Source organism: Erithacus rubecula (assembly GCF_903797595.1).
Source record: "Erithacus rubecula genome assembly, chromosome: 15".
Classification (NCBI taxonomy): domain Eukaryota; kingdom Metazoa; phylum Chordata; class Aves; order Passeriformes; family Muscicapidae; genus Erithacus; species Erithacus rubecula.
In genome coordinates, this window is record NC_136667.1 from 4,666,841 (window position 1) to 4,690,932 (window position 24,092).

At 44.5% G+C, this 24,092-nt stretch overlaps 1 protein-coding gene and 1 long non-coding RNA gene across 2 annotated transcripts; both read left to right on the plus strand.

Annotated features, from left to right (window-relative positions):
- Positions 1-1,260: 1,260 nt before the first annotated feature.
- Positions 1,261-9,431, plus strand: CHMP1B (charged multivesicular body protein 1B). The gene is made up of 8 exons (XM_079319362.1): positions 1,261-1,427; positions 3,446-3,543; positions 3,910-4,056; positions 4,807-4,875; positions 4,991-5,098; positions 5,435-5,478; positions 5,770-5,842; positions 6,418-9,431. Exons 1-8 carry the CDS (start codon positions 1,412-1,414, stop codon positions 6,460-6,462), a joined length of 600 nt encoding a protein of 199 aa, XP_079175488.1. The 5' UTR covers positions 1,261-1,411; the 3' UTR covers positions 6,463-9,431.
- Positions 9,432-10,901: 1,470 nt separating this feature from the next.
- LOC306808480 lies at positions 10,902-13,782 on the plus strand. Its single transcript, XR_013776050.1, has 3 exons — positions 10,902-11,483; positions 11,632-11,748; positions 12,153-13,782. It is a non-coding gene; the product is annotated as an uncharacterized lncRNA (long non-coding RNA).
- Positions 13,783-24,092: the final 10,310 nt, after the last annotated feature.

Sequence of the window (24,092 nt, forward strand, 5' to 3'; positions counted from 1 at the left end):
CCAGCTCAGATGCATCACTCCCCTGGCAGGTTTTGTCTGAGATACCTCAGCAGAAAATCTCATTAAATACAGATCCTGGGGGGGGGGGGGGAGAGGTTTTACACGGCCAACCCCCCAAGTCCTGGGCTCATCCCCAGTGTGGGCAGCAGGAATAGGGGAATTCTGCCAAGCAGAGCTGCCTCCAGCCCTGAGACCCAAAGGATGTGGAGCTGCTGGAGCAGCTCCAGAGGAGACCACAAATGATTAGAGGGGATGGGGCAGCTCTGCTCTGGGGAAGAGCTGTGAGAGCTGGGGGTGTCACTGTGAGGGTCGCATTTGTCTTTACAAACAAGCTGCAGATCTGCTGGTAGGCAAGGCTGGCACTGAGAGAGATAAAAGAAACAGTGGGATGGATTCCACTGATGGATGAATGGGAAAAGAGATTTGTCTTTACAAACAAAGTGCAGGTTTGCTGGTAAATGAAATTGGATATTGGAAGATGAAAGAAGCAACGGGGAAAACTATGAATTGTATAAGAATTAAAAATTAAAAGGGAGGGTTGTACATTAAAGGGGAATCTCAGGTGTCAGGTGTTCTGGGAAGTCTGTGCCTCTCAGGTACCTCAGACAATGGACAAAGAGAGAGGGAAAGCGGCCGGGAAATTGGGATAAAAGGAGGATGCGTACACCAAAAAATTGAGAGATCCCAGGGGAATGTCCCATGGCCTCTCCCTTTATTCGAATAAAGCAAAAAGAACTCCTCTGTCTCCTTTTTGACACAAACCTCGGGTATTTGTGGCTTAATTTTCCCGACAGCTATTAGGAGAAAATTCTTCCCTGTGAGGGTGGTGAGGCCCTGGAATAGATTTCTCAGAGAAGCTGTGGCTCCCCCATCCCTGGAAGCGCCTAAAGCCAGTCCGGCCGGGACTCGGATCCATGGATGTGCTGCTGCCCACAGCGGAGCCGGGCCGGCATGGGGAACCTGCCACAGGGAGGGAGGGCAGGGCCGGCATGGGGAACCTGCCACAGCAAATGAGGGCAGGGCCGGCGTGGGGAACCTGCCACAGCGAGGGAGGGCAGGGCCGGCATGGAGAACCTGCCACAGGGAGGGAGGGCAGGGCCGGCATGGGGAACCTGCCACAGCAAATGAGGGCAGGGCCGGCATGGGGAACCTGCCACAGGGAGGGAGGGCAGAGCCGGCATGGGGAACCTGCCACAGCAAATGAGGGCAGGGCCGGCGTGAGGCTCCTGCCCTCAGCGGGGCCGGGCCCGCAGCGCTCCCGCTCCCTCGCCGCCCCAAGCCGCAGGCGCGGCGCCGCCCCGGCTCGTCACGGGGCCGGAACCCGGAGCCGCCGCCGCCGCCGCCGCCGCCCCGGGCCCAGCGCTGCCCCTGCCCGGTCCGGAGCCGCGCCGCTCCCCCCGCGGCCGCCAGCATGTCCAACATGGAGAGTATCCTCGGGGGCACCGCGGGCGGGACGGGCCGGGGGAGGTGGCCGTGGCCGTGGCCGTGGCGGTGGCGAGCGAGGCCTCCCCGCCGGGAGGAGCCCCCGGGGCGCGGGGGAACGAGGAGGCGAATCCCCCCTCATGGAGGTGAACGGGGGGCAGCAGCAGGAGCAGGGGGAGGGCTGGGTGTGACAATGGAGGGACTGGGATCTCTCAACCTCGGAATTCTCTTCTAAAGACGAGGAAGCCGAGAAGGGATCTCCTGTTCCGTACCAGTATCTCCAGGGAGTGTCTGAGGGTGGTGCCAGGCTCTGCTCAGTGCGGCCCAGCACCAGGATGAGAAGCAGTGGCCATAAGCTAAAAACCGAAGAGTTCCACCTAAACACCAGGAGGAGCTTCTTTCCATGGAGGGGACAGAGCACTGAAAGAGCTGCCTTGGAGGTTATGGATTCTCTTTCTCTGGGGAAATCCCAAACCCACTGGACACGTTCCTGGGGTGACCCTGCCAGGGCGGAGGGGTTGGACTGGGTGATCTCCAGAGATCCCTTCTAACCTCAGTTATTCCGTGATTCTGTGGTTTCACCGCCCTGAAGGGACAGGGAAGTGAGTGGGAAGTTCTGTGTCTCTTCCCAAGGCAGCCTGGGCTGGGAGTGAGGAGGAGGCAGGGCTGTGGTGGATGGAGGGACAGCCCAGTTCCTGAGGCAGAAATCACAATTTCTACTAAAAATAGTGCAAGATGTGCAGCAGGGACGGCACACTTGTGTATAGACTGGAGTGATGTCAGCAGGGCTGTTCCCCAATTCCCCAATCAGCTCTGCTTCCTGCTCTTGGAAGGAATTTACACACAGAGCCCTGTGTCAGCTGACTGAAACTTTTTGGCTGTATCTTGAGGCAGAGGGGCAGGAAACTCTTGGAGATTGCAGAGGTCTCAGTGTGGATTCTGTCAGTGTCAGTGTGGTTGGAATGTGAGGCAGTGCTGGCGGTGCTGGTTCTCCTGGTAGGGAGTGACAGCATTGCTGGAGCAGCTGACTGTGAGTCACAAACTGAGGTGCAAGCTGGGCTCCACTTGGGCTGTGGATGTTGAGAAAGACACTTGGAGGGAGGAGCAGGAATGTGCTCCTCTGGTTTAATGTCAGGTGAATTCTCTAGCTGAGTAACTGAGGAAGTTATTTTCAAGTAAGCTGCTCTGTTACTGGTGTCTACATTAATAGATATCCTAAGTGGAAAGTCATGCATGTTACCTGTTTGTAGCCTGCCTGTAGTGTTGTTAGAATAACAAAGACTTTCCTAATGTTTCCAGGTTGCTGTCATAGTAAGAGCAATGGCTGGACTTTAAAGCAGAAAACAGCTCTTCAATAATTTATGTGCTTGAAATATTGAAGAAATCTCAAGTACTCATAATGTTTATCTTTGTGCATCCACTTGATTGTTAATTATCTTAGTACCTACTGCATCTTCCTCTTGGGATACCACAGGTGGCAGAAAAGAAACCTGCAAAGCCTTTAAGAGAATTTTTTTGATTGTTATTTTTACAGCACACACTCTGTTCTCTGTCAGTAATAGTTTAGTGCAATTATTCCAGATCACTCTAAAGGTTTTCTTGTTTTCTTGGAGCTTTTAGTTTAAGCAGTTGAACTTTTGTTTTTAAAGTTTCTCTTCCTGACTGAAGTACTTTCTGCCCAAAAGTCAGATGATGGATCTGTCAGGGAGCCCAGGATCATTCACATGATCCAGGGCTGGGAAGGAGCTGGATGAGCAATTTAAACCCTGCTGGGTTGTAGCTGGCCATAGCAGTTTGCTGTTACACTGTTCATTTGTTGTGTTTCTCAGTGGCTTTGGGCTTTTTTTGGATGGGGAGGTTTCCAGACAGGTCAGGAAACCACATCATTCACTGAGAGTCACAGGTTTTGTGTGTGGGAGTGAAAGTAACCGGCAGAAAACCACTCTCAGTTCCTCTTGGGAGGTGTTTGGTGGTTGGATTTATCACTCTGGAATAGGTTTGGTTCCCTTAACTTGCACTGCAGAACACCTGTTTAATTTGAAGTTTGCTGCCAAGGAGCTCAACAGGAACTCCAAAAAATGCGACAAAGAAGAAAAGGCTGAGAAAGCTAAAATTAAGAAGGTAAGTCTGAACCAAGCTTTTTAGATCTGCTGCTTGCCTCTGAGAGCAGGAAGACATCTGGTGTTTTGTCATTTCCCTGGTGTGCATGCTAATAATCATGTGGCCAATGTTTGTGATTGAAAATATGTGACTATAAATATTCCTGTGTTTATTAATAAACATGAGGATAAATCCTTGTGCATCCTCACGGATGGCTCATGGCATTTGCTTCCCTGGAGGATTCTCTTGTGTGTGCTTTGGTAGAGACTGCTGTTTTCAGAGTTAAAACCACTTCATGTGTATCAGTCTGACATCCCAGACAGAAATCCTACGTACAAGAGCAGGGAAAGGGAAAAACTTTTCCTTGTGTGTGTCCCTCTTTTCAAGGCCATCCAGAAGGGGAACATGGAGGTGGCGCGGATCCACGCGGAGAACGCCATCCGCCAGAAGAACCAGGCCATCAACTTCCTGCGCATGAGCGCCCGCGTGGACGCCGTGGCAGCCAGGGTCCAGACTGCTGTCACCATGGGCAAGGTGCTGTCACCCTCCCCCTCCTGCAGGAGCAAAGGGCACACCTCTCCTCTTCTCTGGAGTGGCTTCATCCTGGCTGCAATGAGCTGGGAACTTCCAGTTTTGGTTTTGGAAGTAGCCAAGTGTAATCGGGTGCTGGAATTGTTTCACAAAGATCAAGTCGTGAGGTTGGAGTTGTGATGCCAGAGATCTTTTATAGCTCAGATAGTTGTTTAAGGTAAACTGATTTACTGCTCTTCACCTTGAAAGTTTCTTGTGACCTGTGCACCAAATGGATCCCTTAACAGTGGCAGCTCTCAAGTCTACAGAAATGAATGCCATGTAAAGTGAATTTTTAGTGAATTTTGCCTCAGAATGTGGCTGAGTTAATTTCTAGAGCTGGGAATGGTAAGAGCTATTTAAAATGTGATATTCCAGATAGCAATAGGATGTTCTCTTCTGTTTGATACTGTCAGAGCTCTGTGGACAGAGATAAGAGAGCTGGATAAGAAATAACAGAATCTCAGAATAATTTGGGTTGGAAGGGATCTTAAAGCCCATCCAATGCCACTGCCAGCCATGGACAAGGACACCTTCCACTATCCCAGGTTGCTCCAAGCCCCATCTGTCCTGGTCTTGGACACTTCCAGGGATCCAGGGGCAGCCACAGCTTCTCTGGCCACTTTGTGCCAGGGCCTCCCAACCCTCCCAGGGAAGGATTTTTCCTAAACTGCTCATTTTTTCCTTGTAATAATTTCCTTCCCCTTGTTTCAGGTAACAAAGTCAATGGCAGGGGTGGTGAAGTCTATGGATGCCACTTTGAAGAGCATGAACTTGGAAAAGGTAACTAAACAGGCACAAGTTTTAGAAAGGGAAATTCTATCAAGAGTTTTCCAGTTGAGATGTGGTTTTTTTCTGTTATCTGAAGATAACATATTTGATTTCATATTTTTCATAGATATCTGCACTAATGGACAAATTTGAGCATCAGTTTGAGACACTGGATGTTCAGACACAACAGATGGAAGACACAATGAGCAACACTACAACATTAACAACGCCTCAAGTAAGAATAATAAAAGATATTTTAGCAAGGTGATCTTAAATTATGTGTCTAAATTGTTCATTAACAGCACTTGAAACACTCAGGTGTATGTTTGGGATTTTTACTGATAAATTGAATTCTGTAGAAGCATTATTTACAAGCCAGAGTTCAATTAATGTAATTTTAACTTTGCTCCTTATTTTTAAATTCATACCTTCTGGTGGTTAAGCACAGAACTGTTCTGCCAAAGGCATTTACCTTTAAATCAGTTTTGTTAAAATACTTCCTGTTCTCTGAAAATCTAACAAGAGGTTGTCAGAAAGTCCAAATGCAACAATCCATTTTGTTTTCCTTTAGAACCAAGTGGATATGCTCCTGCAGGAAATGGCAGATGAAGCAGGGTAGGTGAAATTTCTATTTCTCTAATAAATCTTGGTTCCCACGACCCTTCCTGGTTATATCTAAGGTCAAATACCCTTTTTTATGAGCCTGTTTCATGAAAGCAGAGAGAAAGCACAATTTTCCTTTTACCTCTGGATATACCTGACTTGTTCTGGTAGTGAGTCAGAATTACTCACCAGCTTGTGTAACTCTGAAATGTTTGGGGGGTGCTGTCTCATTCCTCTGCTGTCAGTGCTTCCCCCTTGGTCCACCTGTGCCTGACTTGGTGTTTGCTCTGTTTCTCCTGTTAGCCTTGATCTGAACATGGAACTACCTCAAGGACAGACTGGTTCTGTTGCTACAAGTGTGGCCTCAGCAGAACAGGTAAATGTTGAATTTCAGTGAGATCCGTTTTTCCTGGAGAAATGGGATGTGAAAATTAATGTTTCACTCAGTTAAAACAAAATGCTAAATTGCTAAATTCTATTTCAGCTGCCCCAAGGAAACTGTGTGGTTAAAAGTCTTGCTGTCAAAGTAATTTTAACAATACATTTGTTGAATATTAAAGGGAAGAAACCTTAAAAGTCATCCAGTGCCACCCCTGCCATAGGCAGGGACACCTTCCACTATCCCAGGTTGCTCCAAACCCCATCCAGCCTGGCCTTGGACATTCCCAAGGATCCAGAGGCAGCCACAGCTTCTCTGGGAAGCTATGCCAGGGCCTCCCTACCTTCACAGGGAAGGATTTCAGGCCCTTTGTCCTATCCAATATTCCACATTCTTTGAAAAAATTCTTTCTCTCTTTGTGTTCTGAAACTCCTCCCTCAAAGCCATGCTTGAGATCTTAAGCAAATCTTATTAAGCCATGAGAGAATTTCTCACCAGCTGGACATGAGATGGCAAAAGCTGCTTTTCCTGCTGCTGATGCTTGGTTTTCCCTGTTTGTTTTCCCCCTGCAGGATGAGCTGTCTCAGAGACTGGCCCGCCTACGTGATCAAGTCTAACTGAACAAGCTGCACTTCTTTGGACCTGCTTCCAAATTCCCTGTCTGGAACTAACCCTGCACTGCACTCGAGGTGTAAAACAGTCCAGCTTAGGTGTTTGAATATTTGTAATATAGGGTACTTCACTCCCAGCTTGCTACTCTTTCTGAAATACATTAAGTCACCCAAAAATACCAGCTCTAATGTCCTTTTCTGTACATTTGGAAGTCAATCTATTTTTTGCAAGTTTTTTTTCACACATTCAAGTTGATGTTCTAAGTCAGCTACTAATGGTGGTGCATTCTAGTTCCAAGCAGAGTGTCAGCGAGATATATTTTAAATTATGAAGTGATTTTTTTAAATTATGAGGACTGTTTATAGTTGAAGAGCTGATGTATCAGTTCAGATGGTTGTTGTAGATTCATTTTCCTACAGAGCCAAACTCCTGGAACACACAGGGATGGACAGTATGGACCTCATGGAAAATGCACTTGTTGAAACAAATAAGTGGACTTCAAGTTTTTTAGTCTTTACAAGTTTGGATAAATGTGCTGACATTAGCAGTTCAGTTCAAAAATGAGTTACCAAAACCTGATTTCATATAACTGGGGACTAGTATGGTGGCATCACTTTAGCACAGGAGGAATAAAATATATTTTTGGACTCTTTGTCAAGTCTGTTGCTCTCTGCAGATAAAATCCCATTGTTTGTAATATTCTGGTTGTATGGAGGAGCTAATTTTAGCAATCCTTTTATATTTCTGCATAGTAAGAGAGTCTGACTGCTCTCAGTAGCTTCAAACTCTTGTTGCAGTTGTAAAGTAAAAAATGGTTGTAGAAATTTGTAGCTGAGACCAGTTGTGATGTGTTGTGATAAACAGTGATGTTCAGATTGTCTTCCTGATTTTTTTGGGCTCATTTTTATGTTTTGTCTTTGTAGGAGTGAGGGAAGATGTGGAGCATCAGGCTTGGAATTGGTTCTTAACTGCCTGGTGCTCAGGGCCACGTGGGTTTTACAGTGGTAGGGAATTGTTTAAGGAAAAAAACAAACAAAAAGAACAAACCTCACTTCTTTATTCAACAGGATTTTTTCAGTGAAAATGTGTAAAAACAATGAAACATTTCATGGCAGTTTCAGATATTATTTTGAATGTGTTGCCCAACTCATGAGGGTTGAGCAGGATGCTATGTACTGAAGTAATCAAGGTTACTATAAAAATAAAGTAAGGAAAATCAGATAGACAAAACAACCTGAAATGTTGTGGGATTCTCTCACACTGGCATCTGAACTAAACCCGTGACTTTAAAACGCAATCTTTTCACTTCTTAGAAAGAAAGTGGGGTTAAAAAAAATTGTAAACACCTTGATTATTCCTCCTGTAAACAGGAGAAGTTGGAAGGTGTTTAAAAACCACGTACTGACAGCTGTAGTCTGGCTACATTCCCTCCAAATGAATAATAAAACATCCTGGAAAGGGACTTTTCCCTGCATTTTCTTCTGTGGCTGCTTCTAACTTTGTAACCAAGGTCATGGTGTATCTATGCAACCCAGTAACCAGCTGGGGGACTGTGTGTGTGCCTTTGCCTTGCTGGACTTCCTTCAGCTTTTTAATATTCAGTTCCTTCATATCATGAGAGTGCTGGAAGCTTCCTGCTGTGGAATTGCTCCACACCAGAGTTTACTTGGAGCTGTCCATGAAATACTGAGGGTTCAGTGTGTGATAGCAGACAGCTCCAGCTACTGTGTCTGGCTTCTTTTAATGCTGAAAATGATGCTGCTGTTAGACTGGTTTGGGCCATTCTGGAATTAGTTGAGGGTCAGACAGCAATTCTGAGCTCCCACATGGTTGATTTTCCCAGTCTGTTGCCTTGCTGTGAGCCTTGGAGGGATTTAAAAATAGACTGGGGCTGAGATTGCTGCAGCAGGAAGGTTAAATGAGCTTCATTATTTTATTGATTGTTGTGGAGTTTTGATCTTATCCCAGGCTGGTGAACTCCAGGACCAGTGTAGATTTCAAGTTGTCTCTTGAAAGGAATTAACACATTAATTAACAAATACAAAGGTTTGACTGACATAATTAAGGTTATGTCTGGGGGACTGTGATGCAAAGAGCCTTAGGAGGAAATACATGTTTGAGACAGGGAATTTTTGCCCTGTTGACTTCACTCCAGGAGCTGCTGTGTATTTCAGCTGTGCCAGGGTTTGGGGCTGGCAGCTCCTGTGTACAGAACTCCTGCCCTCTCCTGGGGAAATGCTTTCACTCATGGCTGGGAGCTGCCTCCAGGAGGGTTGAAGTTATATTTTAAATATGTACATTTTTCTCATGACATTTGGAAATGCTTAAAGCTGGAAGTTACTCTTAAAGCAATATTTGAGTTTCATCCTTCCTCCCTTCAGGCTCCTCAAAACATTTCTCTTCCCTGAGCAGCTCTGGCTCCTCACTCCAACCTTGTTTTGTCTCTGTAAGTTGGCTGTTTGTAAAGTTGATTTCATGTTTAATCACTTGTTTGTGCTTTTCTGGAACCTTATTGCCAGCTAAAATTTCAATATTTCTGCTGATGAGCAGGCACATCTAAAGTGAAACATTGCTTGAAATGTTGCTGGATGGTTTTGCTCAGCATTTTAATTCTCTGTTACTAAAACTGCTGGTTTGTGGTAGCTTTGTCTTCATTAGAATTCCAAAACAAAGCCATGCAGAGCTTCAGATGAAAGGAGAGGGAAGCAAAACAAGAACAAGAACTTCAATATCGTGATTGCAATGAGATAAAACTTATCAAGTTGCCTTTGTGGAGATCCTCAGAGCCAAAAAATAGTGAATTTTTGTTAAACATAATCAGCAGTTGTGTATAGACATAAGTTCTGAAGCTGTGTACAAAGAGAAGAGAATAATTTTTGTAGCTCTGGTTGAGTTCACTTTGAAAACTGCTTTACTTGTATGGGACAGTTTGTAAATGTAACTGCAGGTGGTAAATAAAATTGTACAGACAACTGATTCTGTGTGTCCAGGTTGTGTGACTGCTCCAGGTGTCTGTACATGGATGGACATGCAGATGGGATCTCTTTCCTGTGGGAAAACATCCAGAAAATTCAATCTTTATGGGGAGAAAATAAAGTGGGTACTACTGAGAAAGATTTGGGGCAACTGGGGAGTAGTTAATATTAATTATAACAACATGGACTCTGATTTTATGGATTTTAAAAAGTGTTTAGGGTGATATGGAGGGAGCCCCGTGCTTAAACATCTCTGAGGGTTTCCTGTCCTTACACACAGAACAAGGAACCGCTGGAAAACCGGCAAGGAGAGGGCGTGGGTTCCAGTTTGGGGTTGCATTTGGCTTTCCCAGACCTAAAAATCTTCAATTTTAACGTTTCCATTCAGTCGTCCAAGAACCAGCAGAGGGCAGCTCAGGCTTTGCTTTCATGGATCCCTTCAGAATGGCTGTGGCAGTGCTGAAAGCTGCTTGGTTCTGGGAATCTGGAGCGTTGTTTGGGCAGCATCCACTCGCTGCAGGACGTGCCTGTGATCCCAAATGCAGCTCATCCACAGAGCCATCAGCTGAATGGGGTCACTCTGCACTAAATGCTCCTCAAAACCATCCTTTGGGGGTAGTTTAGGTCTCTTGTGATAGTGAATAATTTTGTGCTTAAAACTTGGGTTTAAATTTTGTTTTTAATCAACTCATGGGGGTTTTAAGCTGTTGTCATTCTGCTTTTTGACCTGGGATAATCCTTCCGTTTTATACATAAGGAAACACTCAGTATGCACTGGTGGAAATGGATTTTAGTGGTAAATTTTATTTTTTTTTTAAATCAGAGCTTTGGTGATCTTTAGTTTGATGAAAGATTGACTTTAATTTAGGATTCTCTCTGCAGTTCTGCCTTCATCTCTTGCTCAGGCTGCTCTGAGCTCACGACAGCACTTGGCTCCCAACTTTCTTGTTTCCAGCAGTGTTTTTCCAGTGGAAGCCTGAGTAGGGTCAGTGGCCTTGCTTGTTTCGGAAGCAGCTCCCCTCATTTCCATTCTGGGAGGGAAAGGCCCAACATGAACAATCTGTAACTAATTTCACGTGCCACTGGAGCCACTTTCACTGGGAGAAGATGCACTGAGAGAGTCTCCCAGCTCCTGCTTCCCTTTGCTGCTCTTTATTAAGGAACTCAGCCTGGAGCAGCTGCGCAATGTGGTTCAAAAGGGAAAATCAAAGGGGCTGCAGGCTCCAGGTTTTGGGGAAGATTTCCAGGCTCTTCCAATGGTGCTGGTCACCAATGCCAGACCCACACTCAGCCCTTACCTAAATACGGGGGATTTCAAATAATAAAATATTTTATATTGCATATTTCTAATGTAAATAATCTAGAGATTCATATGAATGTGCTAATTATATAGAAAAATAAAAAAATAGAAATAAATAATAAAAGTATCAAAATAATCTAAATAAAATCTAAATGTCTAAAAACAAAAATGTTTTATAGTCATGCCAGTGTATATTGCTTAGGATATTCTAAATTTATTAAACCCGAGTGAAACAATCTTATTGCAAAAGTCTAAAGCAATGAACATGACATAATGTATGTATCTGACAAGATAATAATCTGCTTAATTTAATTTCCCTACTATCTGATTCATAATTCTTTATCACAATCAATTTCTGTCAAAACGAGCTGTCAGGGATACCAAAACATTTGAAAACTTCCTTTAAAGACGCTCAGTATTTTTTTATTAAATCTTTTATGACTGTTTTCTTTTTTCCAAAGATTAGATAAACATAACCCTGGAGTCTCTACAGGAGATATTTCCTTTTATTCTTATCACAATCAAGGCTTTGTTTCCCGTGCTGCAAAATGGCTCATTACTGGAACCATTAAGCTGGATTTCTGGTGCTGGTGGTTTTTCAGTTCCAGGTTCCATCTGAAGTCCCAACATTTGCCTGGAAATCCATCGGAGGAGCTGGCAGGCCTGTTCAGAGTGTTGTAAATTAGTTCCAGTCTCCACGAGCCTGCTGTGACTAATTGATGTGACCTGGAAGTGGATAAAGTCCATAACAGTAAGATCAACTTTTCCTCTGGTAATTTGACAAATAGAGCTCTTTTTTAAAGTCCTGTGTACGCTCCATTCCCCATTTGTTCTGTCGTGATGGGCATCGTTTCCGTGTTGGAGTGATAATGATTTTCCAGATTTCTGCTGATTTGTAGAGCAGGTGCCTTTATTTATTAATGCCAGAAGAAGGGAGAGATTCAACAGCAGCAACAAAAAGAAAATTCCTGGCAGCAGCTGTATATCAAAGCCATTCCTTATCCAGTTACCTCACTGTAAGTATTTGACTGCTGCTTGAAATCTTCATATTTCCATGCAAAATTACAACATTTTCTGCAGAGTAGTTTTATGTATGAAGAGAGTAGAAGTAATAATTTATTAGTGGTAATTATTTCATTTAACAATAGCACTGTTTTTTCACCCAAATATTTTAGAAATACAAAGATAATACTCACCAAACCCCGAGTTGTCTGGTGTGTGGTGAGTTTAAAGCAGCAAATATGGAATATCCCAGATTCTCTTCCAAATTTAATGCTTTTGCTGAAGTTTTACAGTTTTTTTTTTTTTTTAGCCTGTGGTTGGAGTAATAAATAAACCAGATATTCCCAAGCTCTTCATTAAGGTTTATGGGATGTTTGGGAAATCTGGCTGTTTTCTCAGGATACTCTTTGCCACACAGGTTTTCCTCCTCCTGCACTACGGGGATGTGCAGGAAGGCTGGTGGTTTGCAGAGTTGCTCCAGCTCATTTATTTCCTAGAGCCACAGGGAAATCAGGAAATCTCACTGTTGTGTGGGCTTCTGGTTTTGCAGGAGGGGCTGCTGGAATGGGATCTGTGCAGTGGAAACTCCTGGAAACTCCTTGTTGCTGCCTAATTTATTTTTAAGAAGAATTTTAGGCAGCCACTCTAAGTACTGTATTGACTGTAAGTAAATTCTTGCTGTTTTCTGGATGGGCAGGGATTTAAGGAATTTCTCTGCTCCCAGCTCCTTCCAAGCTCATATCCCATTCACCCTCTCCCATCCCCACCAACTCTGTCATCCTCCAAAATATCCTCACCACGACTATAAACCCCCCAGCAGTGAGCCAGGGGAGTCCAGTCCCTATTTATTTGTGCTCCAGTGGGATGTGAACCTTGGTCTTCCAGGGTGAAAGGTTGAGGGATGAGTGTCTTGTTTACCTGTGCTTTTCAGAGAATGTTTTCCTTTAATCTATTAAGCAGACACACCATTTTGTCCCGTGGTGTGCAGTGGGATCGTTAATGATGCACTTAATTACTGCCAAACCACATCTGAGTGCCCGATGGCAGCAGACAGGACACTCCAAGCCCAGTTGGTCAGGCAGGAGGCTCCTGCAAGGTTTCCCCACCTCAGGGTTTAATAGAAACATCTTTCCACCAGCTCCTGCGACGTCTCCCTGAGTTATACACAGCTTTGGTGATGGATAAAACCATATTGGATGGTTTCATATCAACTCTGACTGATGGCTGAGGGCAAAGTGGGAGTGAGTGAAGAGAAACCAAACTCTCAATGGATTTTAAATTCAAATTGGATTCCTTGGAAGGCTATTTTAAAAACCCCAAGACCTGAGTTAATTCAACCACGGTAGCACTGCAGCCTTTAACACACCTGAGGATTTCTCTCCTCTAAAGCTCTTATGTTCAGACATTCACATCCCAAAGTGGCATTTGCACTTAATTTTTTGGCAGTGCTGCAGATTTGCTGTATACATTAATCAGCCAAGGTATAGGGGCACATCCTCCACCAGGCACAGACACAATAGGGTGGAGAAGGCTCAGCAAACACAGCTGGTGAACATATTTACCATCCACTGGTTAGTCACACTTGTGGAGTTTTAATTGAATTACCTTTGACAGTGAACAGCAAACCTGGTGGGTGATCTACTAAATTTAACTGATGAATGGGCTCCCTAAAATCAATTAGCATCCAGGGCTGGGAGCATGAACACATCCGTGGCTCGGCGGGGACCGGAGCGGGCTGGGAATGACAGCAGCAAATGTTGGCCAGGAGACAGCACGGAGCTCCTGCTGCCACTGACCCCTGCTCCCCACATGAAAGAAAAACAGCAGCCTAACAGGAGCTGAAAGAATCCAACAGTAAATCATTTAAGCCCTGTTTTGCACAACTGATACAGGATGCTTCTAAACTGCTTGATTAATGCTGGGCAGTATATTAAAAGCAGGACGTGGCAGAGCAAGGAGTCTGTGGCCAAGCACCAGCTCCACAAACACCATCTGCTCCCTTAATTATTTTGGGGAGATTCAGGATAGCAGGAAGAATTAAAAATGGCCTTTTTCTTTTGCTCCACTGGTCTGGCCCTGTGTGTGGACAGAGAGAAGCCCCGTCAGTCTTGATGTTGTTTGTTATCTGAATAATCAAGCGATGGCAAAATGCAGGCTGGAGGTTCCTCTGACCTTTGCCTCGGTGCAACCCGACCCTGCGTGGGGCTCAGGCAGAGCATGTAATGAGGGACAGCTGGGATGGACTGGAAAAGGAGCACACACATGTGTGAGGGACAGGGGAGCACACACAGCATGTCTGAGGGAGAAGGAGCACATACACAATTTCAGAGGAGAGAAAAGAGCACACACACAATGTCTGAGAGAGAAGGGAATACACACACACATCTGAAGGGCTCCTGGCTTTGCACAAACTGGAGAAGGCAGAGAAGTCTCCATTGGGACTTTTGGGTTTGGAAGTGAGGAAGAAGAGCAGCAAACAGAGTGATAGCCCTCCCTCCCTTTGCCCTGTTCTGCTGGATCACTAACTAAACCTTCCTCTGGAGGAAATCTGGGCCAAACCTGATTTATTGGAATATCAACTCAAGTGAAGACTCAGTTGGATTAGGCCACATGTGAATTTTTTTTTTTTTTTTTTTTTTTTGCCAAAATAAAAATAAAATGTGTTAATTTCTCAAACTGAAACCTGTCCAATGGCACCTGGAGATGCTGCCCTGGGACACAGCAAATGAAATCCTTCTTTTCTGTGGGGGCATCCTTCTTCCCAGGCTGGTGCATTGGGTACCACTGTGTAGGCTGTTATGAAGTCCAGGGAAGACACTATGGGGCTTTTCCTTCCTTGCTTTCATAAATCATTGACTTTATGCATTGTTTTCAGAGTCAGTGCATGGAGAGCCTTTCCCTTTCCCTTTCCCTTTCCCTTTCCCTTTCCCTTTCCCTTTCCCTTTCCCTTTCCCTTTCCCTTTCCCTTTCCCTTTCCCTTTCCCTTTCCACTTTTCAAGTAAAAATTCTCACCTTGCACAAACCTCATGGGAGATGTTGGACTGTAGTATCATCAAGTTATAGGATGAGATGGGCAGAGATGGGGTGGAGCAGCACCAGCCTGACTCTGAGTGTTCCATGACTGCTTTAAAAATGTGACATTTTAACCTGTAAAATAAAAAGAGGGCGGGATCCAACACGCACTGACACGGTGCTCAGAAATGCTTCATAAATTACACTGCACTTAACACAAACGTATTTTTAAATTTATTTAATATATAACCAACAGGCTCCTGCCTTGCAGAACAGCCCAGCTCCAGAGTTCCCCTCCAAACACACCATTCCCCAGCCCATCCAAAACTCTGCCTGCCACACAAACACACGGGAACTCAGCTCCAAGCACCCACATCAATCCCCTCAATAAGATTTCATGCATTTTCTAACGGTATCCATCTTGATTTGGAAAACACAAAGCAAAGCAAAGACAACGGCAAAAAAGCCTTCCCAGTGCATGAAGTGAGAAATGTGGCTTTAATTTAGACAACTAATTGCTTCCAGCTGAACCAGCCATTAAAAACAGTTGAAGAATTACAATGTAAATAGATTAATGCAGACAAAGCAACATGTGCACTATTCCATGTCTTCTTGTTACCTACAAAATACTTGGGCAGTGACACACTGTTAGTCTAAGCCACTTGTTAGGTTCTGTGCTAATCAGCTAAAATTAAATAAACATGACTGATAAAAACGACTGTTGTGTTTGAAAATTGATGCACCAACAGAATTTACTCCAGGAGATAATTACAGATGATTAAGTAACAAAGAAATAATTCCTACGGCCGAGGGTGAGCGCCGGCGGCGCAGGGAAGGGGCATTGCCAAAGTCTCGTTTGGAGGGATGAGCCAAAGCTGCAGGAAAGTCCAAAAACTCTGAAGGAGCTTTTCTACCCCAGCAATCTCCAGGGACAGAATGCAAAAGGCCTGGAAAATCAGTATTTTGCTGCTGCAAAAACGTGTATTGTTTCCCCGCTTCTTTCTACCCAAGGGATCAATCCCTTTCATGCAACTCTTTAGTTTTAAATGCTAAAAAAGTGCTCACAAGTGACCCATGTAAGTGAAAAATATGATATTTCCTAAATAATAATGTTAATTTTAATATTAAAGCTTATTTCCTTTGTCATCAGAATGAAATCAGATTGAGACTCACTTTCTAAAATTCAGAATATTCTTCAGGCAGTCATTTTAAAATGTTAATTCTTAAAGGAATTTCATCATTAGAATGATAATACTGATTGGAAGCCTCAGAAAAGGAATGTTTCCCAAAATAAATAATACATCTGGGAGGGTTCTCACATTTTTTTCTTCTCCATAAGGCTTATTGGTAGGAGCTCTGTGGTAATAGGGACATCCAAAAGATAAATGCAATGCTTTAAAGTGAAAAAGGGGAGTTTTAGATGAGATTTTGAGAATAAATTCCTTCCTGTGAGGTTGGGGAGGCCCTGGCACAGGTTGTTCAGAGAAGCTGTGGCTGGTTCTGGATCCCTGGAAGTGTCCAAGGCCAGGCTGGACAGGGTTTGGAGCAGCCTGGGATGGTGGGATGAGATGTGCTTTACCATGCCTTGCAACCCAAACCATTCCATGATTCCATGATTCCAAGGAGCTGTCTCCTCCACAGACCTTAACACAGCCATCTCTACACAACTTTTCCCCTTATTTTCTTTAGCACACTCATATCCTTGAGCATCTCACTGAAACACATGTTAGAGGCAAGATTAGCTCCTATGAAATGAAAATCACTCGGGCTGCAGAGGGGGAAGTGGAATATTATTCTTCATCCTGAATTGAAATATTAGAAGCTGACTCCTGAATTATACTCTGGGGTTACTGAGCTCTAATTGAGATTGAAATTGGGCCTCTATTTTTGGTGCAGCCTGGAAAGCTCCGACTCTTATTCCCATTTGTGCCGGTGGAAATCCCCACCCATCATCTCAAATTCTGCTCTGCCTGCACCTTCGGGGTGAGGAGAACCTTCCCAGCCCCTTCCCCCCTGAAATAATGATAAATGACAGCTACTCCAAATTGGAGCTGGCTGCTGCTCCTCTCCGAAGGGCCGAGGGGAGGGTGGGAAGGGGCTTCTCCCCAAAAGCTGATTGACAGCAGGGTCAGCACGGGGGGAGCGTTTGCTGGACCCTGTCAGATCCCAGGGAGCTGCTGACAGCTCGTGCTGCCATTCCCTTCCTTCCCTCCCCGGCCAGATTTATGCTGCTGTGCAGAGGGTGTGGGATAAACTCTGCCCACCTCAAAATGACAGTCCAGTCCTGTAAGTCTAATTGTTTTGTTCTGCCAGTGCTGTCCAGAGGGGTTGGATTTTTCTGGAGGAACAATTAGTGATGATTGCCAATGCTTTGGAATATAAAAGCAAAGCTGATGGGACTTGCCAGTCCTCAAGTCAGCACCATGTAGCAGAAACCATATTTCTGAGCAGAGGTGAGGGTGGGGAGGCTCTGACACAGGTTCCCAGAGGAGCTGTGGTGCCCTATCCCTGGAAATGTCCAAGACTGGCTTGGACAGGGCTTGGAACAACCTGGGATAGTGGAAACAGTCCCTGCCCATAGCAGGGGTGGAACTGGATGGGCTTTATAGCTCAACCCAAACCATCCCATGGTGGTGTCCAGGAGCAGCAGGAGGTGAAAATCCCATTGGTTCTGTTGGAAAAACACCCCAATTATGGACAAGCTCCCAAGCCACTGACACAGTGTTTGTGGCACAAATGACCAGCAGCTCTCCCCTCCCCAGCCCCAGGATCACCTCACCTCTCCACATCCCAGGATCCCTTTGCTCACACATCAGAGTCACCTGGGAGCTGGGAGAGGTGTCCCCTTGCAAGGAAAACATGGGGCAGGTGCAGGTGTTGGGAGTGGAGCCCCTCAGAATTAACAACCTGGAAGAATTTGATTTACCCCAATGTATCCATTGGTGCAAATGAGCAAAAAATATATTGGGCTGAGATGATTAAATAGGATGAAGCCTCTTTTTTTTTTTAATTGTAAGCAGTGAAAAATTCCAAAGGCATGACCAAGGAATTAATATGCAGCTATAAACATGCAGCAGGGAAAGGGCCAGGGGAAGCAAACAGGACCCAAAATAGATTTATCTGCAAACGTCCTGTGAAGCCAAGGAATCCACTGCTATAAACACAGGAATTGCAACTGGCCACATGAAACAAAGCCCTGCTTTCAGTGGCACCTGGGGATGGTGAGATGGAAGTAATTCCTCTTTAATGAAGATATTGTCATGTGTCTGAGGCTTTCTGTGGAGCAGCAATTCCTGCTGCCTGGGAAAAGGGGGGATTAAGTTACAGAGGGGCTCTGCTGCAGGAGGAACCCCTGTTTGAGGCAAACCCTTTGCTGGCATTATCTGTTTAATGTGTTGCACACCATTTGCAGCATAAACATTTCCAGTTCATTTTAATTTCATATCGGAGGAGAATCATAAAGACAGAGGGTTATTGGTCACAGCTGCAGGGATGTGGCAAATGCAAGTTGAAGAATTATTCTGTCAGAGACACAGAGCCAGATATTATTGTTTTTTTTTCCTTACAGTCTTGCCAGCAGTTAAAAAGAGGATTTTATTAAAAAATATTAATGTAATTAAAATCTATAGCTTTAAAAGCCTTTGGAGGAGCTGGAACTAAACCAGAATAACACGTTTACATTCAGATGTTGTAAGTTTGTAACAAAACAACTCTGCATTTGGTCAAGAAAGCAAAATAAAAGGTTTTTAAAGTTAAATCTTTGATTTTAAAACATAGACAGCTTTTAAGTGAGCAGTGATTGATATAGCTGAGGAGTTTCTTCCTAGGATATACTAAATTTGGATGTAGAAATTCACCAGTGATTATCTGGGCCACTGGTGTGTCCTGAGACGGAGAAATGACTTTCATTCCCCACACGTGTGGTTTCAACAGCCAGTGCCCGGCTTTTCAGCCGTTGTCCATCAGCATGATGGATCATCCTTCCCTTCTCTCACTTCCCAAAGCCTGTCTGGAACAGAGAATTTTCCCAAAGCAAAGGAAATATCCCAGCACAAACCAAACCCAACAGCCACCCAGAGCCGTTTCTTTTTTCAGCTCTTTTTTTCTTAATTCCTTTTCTCCAAGCTTTGTCCAGTAATAAACAACTGTTCCAATCTGCTGCACTGATCAAAAGAAATGTTTTAATCAGTCCCAGGCTAAATATCATGCTATTATATTATCACTGGAGCAAATCATCCAAAATACAAAACAAAAATATCAGTTTAATGTGCTCCAGATCAGGAATGTCTTGAAGAAACTCGCCTTCCTTACAGGTGTGTCCTATTTTAAGGAAAAAAATGGAAGAATTAAAGTGTGGGGGCTGGCGCTGGGGCCACGTGGCTGCTGGGGCAAGAATGGTGGGATCCAAACTGGGCAAGCCAAATTTCTGCAAATAAAACACTTTTCTCCACCCCAGAGATGTTTTCACTATTGGTTTTTTTTTTTTTTAAGCTGAGGAGCAAATCCCTGTTTTCACCAGCTGAGGAGCAAATCCACAGGGAGAGAGTGGATCAGTCCCTGTTTCCTCCAAGCCATAGATGCAACCCCAAGGAGAACCAGGAGCTTCCAAATTTTTGAGACAGTTTTCCCAGGAGCCTGAGCATGGTCTGGATGTGATGCAGGGTGATGGGAGAAGTCAGTGGATGCAGGAGCATCCCTGCCCCACGAGCCCAGTGCAGGATGGCCAGCAGGGACACTCACCATCGCCTCCAGAAAATTTTGTCTAGTGCAGGGCTGGATCTCATTTCCATCCTCTGCTCTGTTCTGTGTCCAGGGGACCTACCCAGCAAAATTCCTCCTTTTTATGGCTCATTAAGGCTAAAGGCTCCAGATGCATGAGTGATACTCAAAACCTGTTATAAAATAAGTGATGTTTGGTCATTTAGGGGGCTCCAGTTTGGAGTGGGGTGCTCTGGCTGTTTCAGCAGGACCTGGAGACAGATTCCCAGGGTCAGCAGCTAAGACCAGGCATTCCCAGATGGATCCTTCATACACATTGGATTGAGGAAATCCTGACTCTCCATAGGATCCTCAGGGTGGGGAGAGGAGCTGGATATGGGGGAAAAATCCTCACTGGCACACACAGCTCAAACACCACCCAAACCCATTTCATGGAATCACGGGATGGTTTAAGGTGGAGGGACCTTAAAGCCCAACCAGTGCCAGCCCTGCCATGGGCAGGGACACCTTCCACTGTCCCAGGTTGCTCCAAGTCCCATCTAACCTGGCCTTGGACACATCCAGAGCAGCCACAGCTTCTCTGGGCACCCTGTGCCAGGGCCTCCCTACCTTCACAGGGAAGAATCCCTTCCTAATTCTTTGACCAAAAATTTGAGTAAAAACCACCTCAGGAAGTGGGACATTATGTTGGGAAGAAGGAACAGCAGCAGGGATGAAGCACCTGGACTTGACCAGATCCATGTGAGCTCTTCCCTGGTGTCTCCTTCCCCTTCTGTCCCTCAAGAGCTCCTCATTTGCAATTCCAGGGGCCAACGTGGGAAGTGTCAGCACTTTCAAAGCAGAAAGGATTTGGAAATGCCAGATTTTGTTTCAGCAGGGAATGAAGTTTGGGTCTTTGCTTTACTTTGATTTGGTTTAATCTCAAAAATCTCCAGGACACAGAGTTGCATTTCTTCTAGCAGCCTAAATTCTCAAATTCTGGGAATTCTGAGAAGCGGAGCAAAGGGGGCTGATGTTATCCATTAGAAGAGCCCAGATAGAGACATTATCCTGCTTTTATGAAAGCCAAAGGCCAAATTCATATTTATTTGAGCTGCAGCAGGATCTGGCTTATATCCTGGACATTACAACATACTGTTCCAATCTCTATTTTTATTAGCAATATTGATAACGTTAGAAGAAATACGATACAGGAAATAGCATATCGACTTTGATTAATTTTACAGTACGACTTTTAACAAACATAAAGGAAGAATTCAGCAAAGGGCTGAAGCTGAAAGTGTTGCTGGTAAAGGGAGACATGTGGTACCTGCATGTCCTGAGTGGGGCAGCTGGATATTCACCATAGATTTTCCTCCATGGAAGAAAAATTGTTGATAATCCATTTTTTTCAAGACTGTAAGTTCTCACCTTTAAGTTTATTAACACTTTCAGACACAATGGTTTGCTGCAAGCAATGAAGGTATTGGTGTAAACTTAAGTCTGTTTATTGTGCACAGGCAGTTGTGTTAAAACCCTAGTTGAATATTTCTAGGGATAGACATGTGAAATACTTTCATTACATGGAGAAAAATCCCTAATTCCAGCCCCAAACCTCAAGCCTTGTGAGAGGTTGGGACCTTATTGGAGTCACTTGAAGGTGCTTTTAATTATCCCCAGAATTTTGGAGGGCACTCCTTGCCCTCCACTCCTTGCATCTCATTGCTGATATTTAATATTATTATTAATAATAATAATTATTATTTACTCTCATATGGATATGAACCATTTAACACTTGAAACTTTGCTTTGTATCTGGATTTATGCTCTTTTTTAAGAGGCACTCAGCACAGAGGGTACCATGGTGCTGTTGAGGATAGTCCAGCCCAGCCTCCCAGATGATTCAGTTTTCTCCTGGAATTGAAAACACCCATGAAACTCAGCCCCAGCCCCAAAATTTATCAAACTGCCTTAAACCTACAGGGTGGTTAAAGCAATGTAGGATGGAAGATGATGGTTTAAACCATGGGCAGCTTGAGGTGACATGGGCACAGCAGGATCATGGTTCAGTGTTCAATATCCACCCAAACCTGCCTAAAAAAGGATATTTCTGCTGGTTTCAGGTCCAGGGGGAAGAGATGCAGCAGCTCACTGTGATGGACCAGGAGCTGAGGGCAGAATCCACCCCTGGAGCATCAGCTGAGTAATCTCAGAGTATCTCCAAGTCACCACACAAGTCCTTGACTCGTTTCTTCCCCTTGGAGCCCAAGTTTTATTTGAGGCCTGACTGGAAGCAAATGGACCTGTCAGGGCTCCTCAGGCAGGTGAGCAGAGCAGGCAGATGAGCTGCTAAGTGCTCCCAGCTGCTGGGCAGGGCCCCGAGGAAATTGTTGGAGCTGGGACCCAGCTCCGAGGTGAGATCTGGAACCAGCGCCAAGGAGGAAAAAGTGAATTTCTCCAAAACACCATTCTCTGAAAGCCTGATAAAGCAAGGCTTTTGAAATAAGAGAAAAATAGCTGAAAATAGCTGAAAAACGTATCCAATATATCTTCAGATTTCAGAGAGCCAGAAGCCATCCTCAGCTCTCTGGTTTTGTTCAGGATCTCCCTCCTTAGGCAGCAAAAATTATTTTTCCAAAGTTTTCTCCTTTTTTTCTGGTGTTTCCCTCTCCAGCAAGGTCTTGACTTATACTTGCTGCTTTGTATTGTTTGATTTATAAGCTCAAGGGGTCCTTCTCAAAACCTGAACTCCTTCTTGTACTTAATTGCTACAATAAACTGAAAACTTGGTGCTTTAGGAGCAGCAGTCTGGGAGGAAATGGTTTGATGGATGGAAGTAGACGATAGGTTCTTCTAGGGAATGTCACCTAAAGGACACAGTGGAGAAATGGCTTTATAAATAACTGCAAAATTCAGAGCTTGGGGAGACCAGAGCTCTATTAAGCAAAAACAGCTTGCAGGGCAATTCCCAACATCTGCAAAAGTCCTCTCAGCCCCTGTAATTCCCAACAGCCTCAACTGCTGCATCCACCAGTGCTCACTCCCCGGGACTGGCAGACTGGGATGCCATGGAAAGGGATGCCTGGAGTTTGCATCCTAAAATGAGAATAAACCAGTGAAAGAAAAGGTGATTAACAAGTCAAAGTTTTTATTAACATTGGGAGGAAGATGCTTTTCCTTTTCCTTTTGGAAATCAATTTATAAAAAATAATTATTGGTATTTTAAAAGATGTTTTTCCAAGGGGTGCAACATTACTAGAGCACAGAGTGGGCATGGATGGAGTTCCTGCATGTTCCAAGCAATGCCATGATTCCTGTCGTGGCTCCAAGTGACACAGCAGTAAAGAAAATTATAAAATTCTTCCAGTAATGCCAGGGCATGAGACTTCACTTGTGGCACTGCAAAGTGCAGCTCCAGGCACCAAGTACTTGTAGCACAACCCCACAGGAGTTGGGAATGCATCCCCTTGCACCCAGAACCCAAAACCCATCTGGGATCGGAGAGCCACCATGGCACCAGCGATTTTATAACTATCTGAACCTTTCCTTTAGCTTCCTGAGCTGAGTTTTATGAGTCACCACAGATGTTGTATGTTCTGGGGGACAACCAGACACCCAAAACGCAGAGAAAAGGGCACGTAAATATTGTGGCCTCATCTGTTTCCAATAGGCTGTGTTTACATATTAATGTGCAATACAAATTTGTAAACATGAGCATTTGAAACTTTTAGAGGAACCGATCCCGGCCTTTTCCCTTTCTGCAGCTTTATTGGAACAACATGTCCCCGGCCCAGCCACACATGGACATGGTTTCCATACTGGATGCATTTCAAATGGTCTGGGTGCTTATTTGTTCTACTCTATCTTGCTATCCAATCCTCGTTTGCTTTGCATAATTGTGATACAAATTATCATCTAATTACAGCCCCAACCTCACCAGATCAAATGTGAACCGAGGCGCTTCCATCGCAAAGAGCGACATCCGATGCTCCCTCCATGCCTTTGGCTTCTCCAATAGATGGATTAAATTTGGGTGAAACCAGAGAATGAACTGCACTTTGATTAAAAATATTATTGCCGGGCGTTTTGTCTCCTTGGATTTTAAACCCACCCCCTTTCTGAGCACTGAGCCCATCCCATGTCCCAGCGCTGGGGATGGACACGGCACCTCTGGATTGGCCAGTTTTACATGATGAGTGCTATAAACAGACTCAGATATTCCCAAATAACTTCAAACTCCTCTTGGGAAAGGTCAAATGACTAATAGCTGAGATTGTCCAGCAAGTTTCATCTTTTAAAAAAACCTTTTGGTTTTATTTCTCCCTGTTCTCATTTAAAAATAACACTGTAATCCTGAGGTGCTGTTTGTATTTGCCAACTAAATCCAAAGAATGGTGAACTTTGAAATGGCCACGAGTTTTCCAATAATATTTGTGGCAAGAAATACAAACCATTATGTGATGGAATTGTATTGACAAGCACATGGCCCTGTCTGAAATATTGACCTCAGTTTGCCCAGTTTCACATTTAATAAATCATATTGATTAATGTGATTTATTCTCTCCAGTTCTGCAACTCACCTTCCACTAACAGCAGTTTTACAAAGGACCCTGACAGTATAGAGTGGAGGTCAGCTGCTTTTTGGGAC

Excerpts from the sequence above, each read along its gene's own strand:
- CHMP1B (XM_079319362.1), top strand. Across the intron at positions 5,099-5,434 it reads CAACATTAACAACGCCTCAA|AACCAAGTGGATATGCTCCT; the intron begins GTAAGAATAATA and ends GTTTTCCTTTAG. Across the intron at positions 5,479-5,769 it reads GAAATGGCAGATGAAGCAGG|CCTTGATCTGAACATGGAAC; the intron begins GTAGGTGAAATT and ends TTCTCCTGTTAG.